General features: G+C 36.9%; 1 protein-coding gene across 1 annotated transcript; it reads left to right on the top strand.

Moving 5' to 3' along the window:
• Positions 1–377: 377 nt before the first annotated feature.
• On the top strand, positions 378–811 carry LOC106883656 (galaxin-2; the record flags this gene model as incomplete). Its single annotated transcript, XM_014934754.1, has 1 exon — positions 378–811. A coding segment is annotated over one exon (434 nt), but the record flags the coding sequence as incomplete, so codon positions are not given.
• Between the last annotated feature and the right edge of the window lie 105 nt (positions 812–916).

Here is a 916-nt window from a genome sequence, read left to right on the forward strand (position 1 = left end):
GCGCAGTAACCGGAAGCAAGCTTCTTACCACACAGCCACGGCTATGTATATATGTCTATATAAACATATCTGTTTGTGTATGTGTGTGAGTGCACGTATGTGTGTGCGTGTGTGTGAGTGTGTATAAGTATACATGTATATATTAATGAATGACATTATTGTTCGTATTCACAAAGGTAGCATTCTAGTAGAATCATTTGGAAGCCAGACAAAATGTTCAGTGATGTTTCTTTCCTTTTTGCAGTCTTCCAGAGGTGATTTTAAGCATTGTGTCTATAATAGTAATAATTGTTTCTTTGTTATATTCATACATTGTATTCATACATTTGTATTCATTATTTGAATTAAATGAGTTTTTTATAATTGTTTATTTTTAGATTATTGCAATGGCCAAGCGTACAACGTTTACAATAGCATTTGCTGCGGCACACAAATATCATCTATAACTGGTTTCAAAGCTCCTGCTTGTTGTGGAAATATTGCATTTGACAGAGATGCAAATTTATGTTGCGGCGGGGCACTTGTTGCAAGAACATCAACAGCAAATGGTTGTTGCGGTGTGGCTTCTTTAGATTTATCTATTAATGATTGTTGTGCCGGTAACGCTATTGCGAGACTGGCTCAAATATGTTGTAATGGAGCACCAATTGCCAGAACATCAATATATGATGTTTGTTGCGGGGCAGCTAAAATGGATAAGACCAAGGAAGTTTGCTGTAATGGAAATGCAGTAACAATTGCTTCTACTTTTCCAACAGGAAATAATCTCGTACCAAACACGTATGCTTGTTGTGGAAGTTCACTTTTCCGTGTACGTTCTCACTACTGTTTCTACAATCAAGTATATCCACGACTGAATTATGTGCCATGGTGGCAGTCGGGTTATCATCACCATCATTATGATCATCATCACTGA

The sequence above is a fragment of the Octopus bimaculoides genome, unplaced genomic scaffold, assembly GCF_001194135.2.
Source record: "Octopus bimaculoides isolate UCB-OBI-ISO-001 unplaced genomic scaffold, ASM119413v2 Scaffold_343483, whole genome shotgun sequence".
In the NCBI taxonomy this organism is placed as follows: Eukaryota; Metazoa; Mollusca; class Cephalopoda; order Octopoda; family Octopodidae; genus Octopus; species Octopus bimaculoides.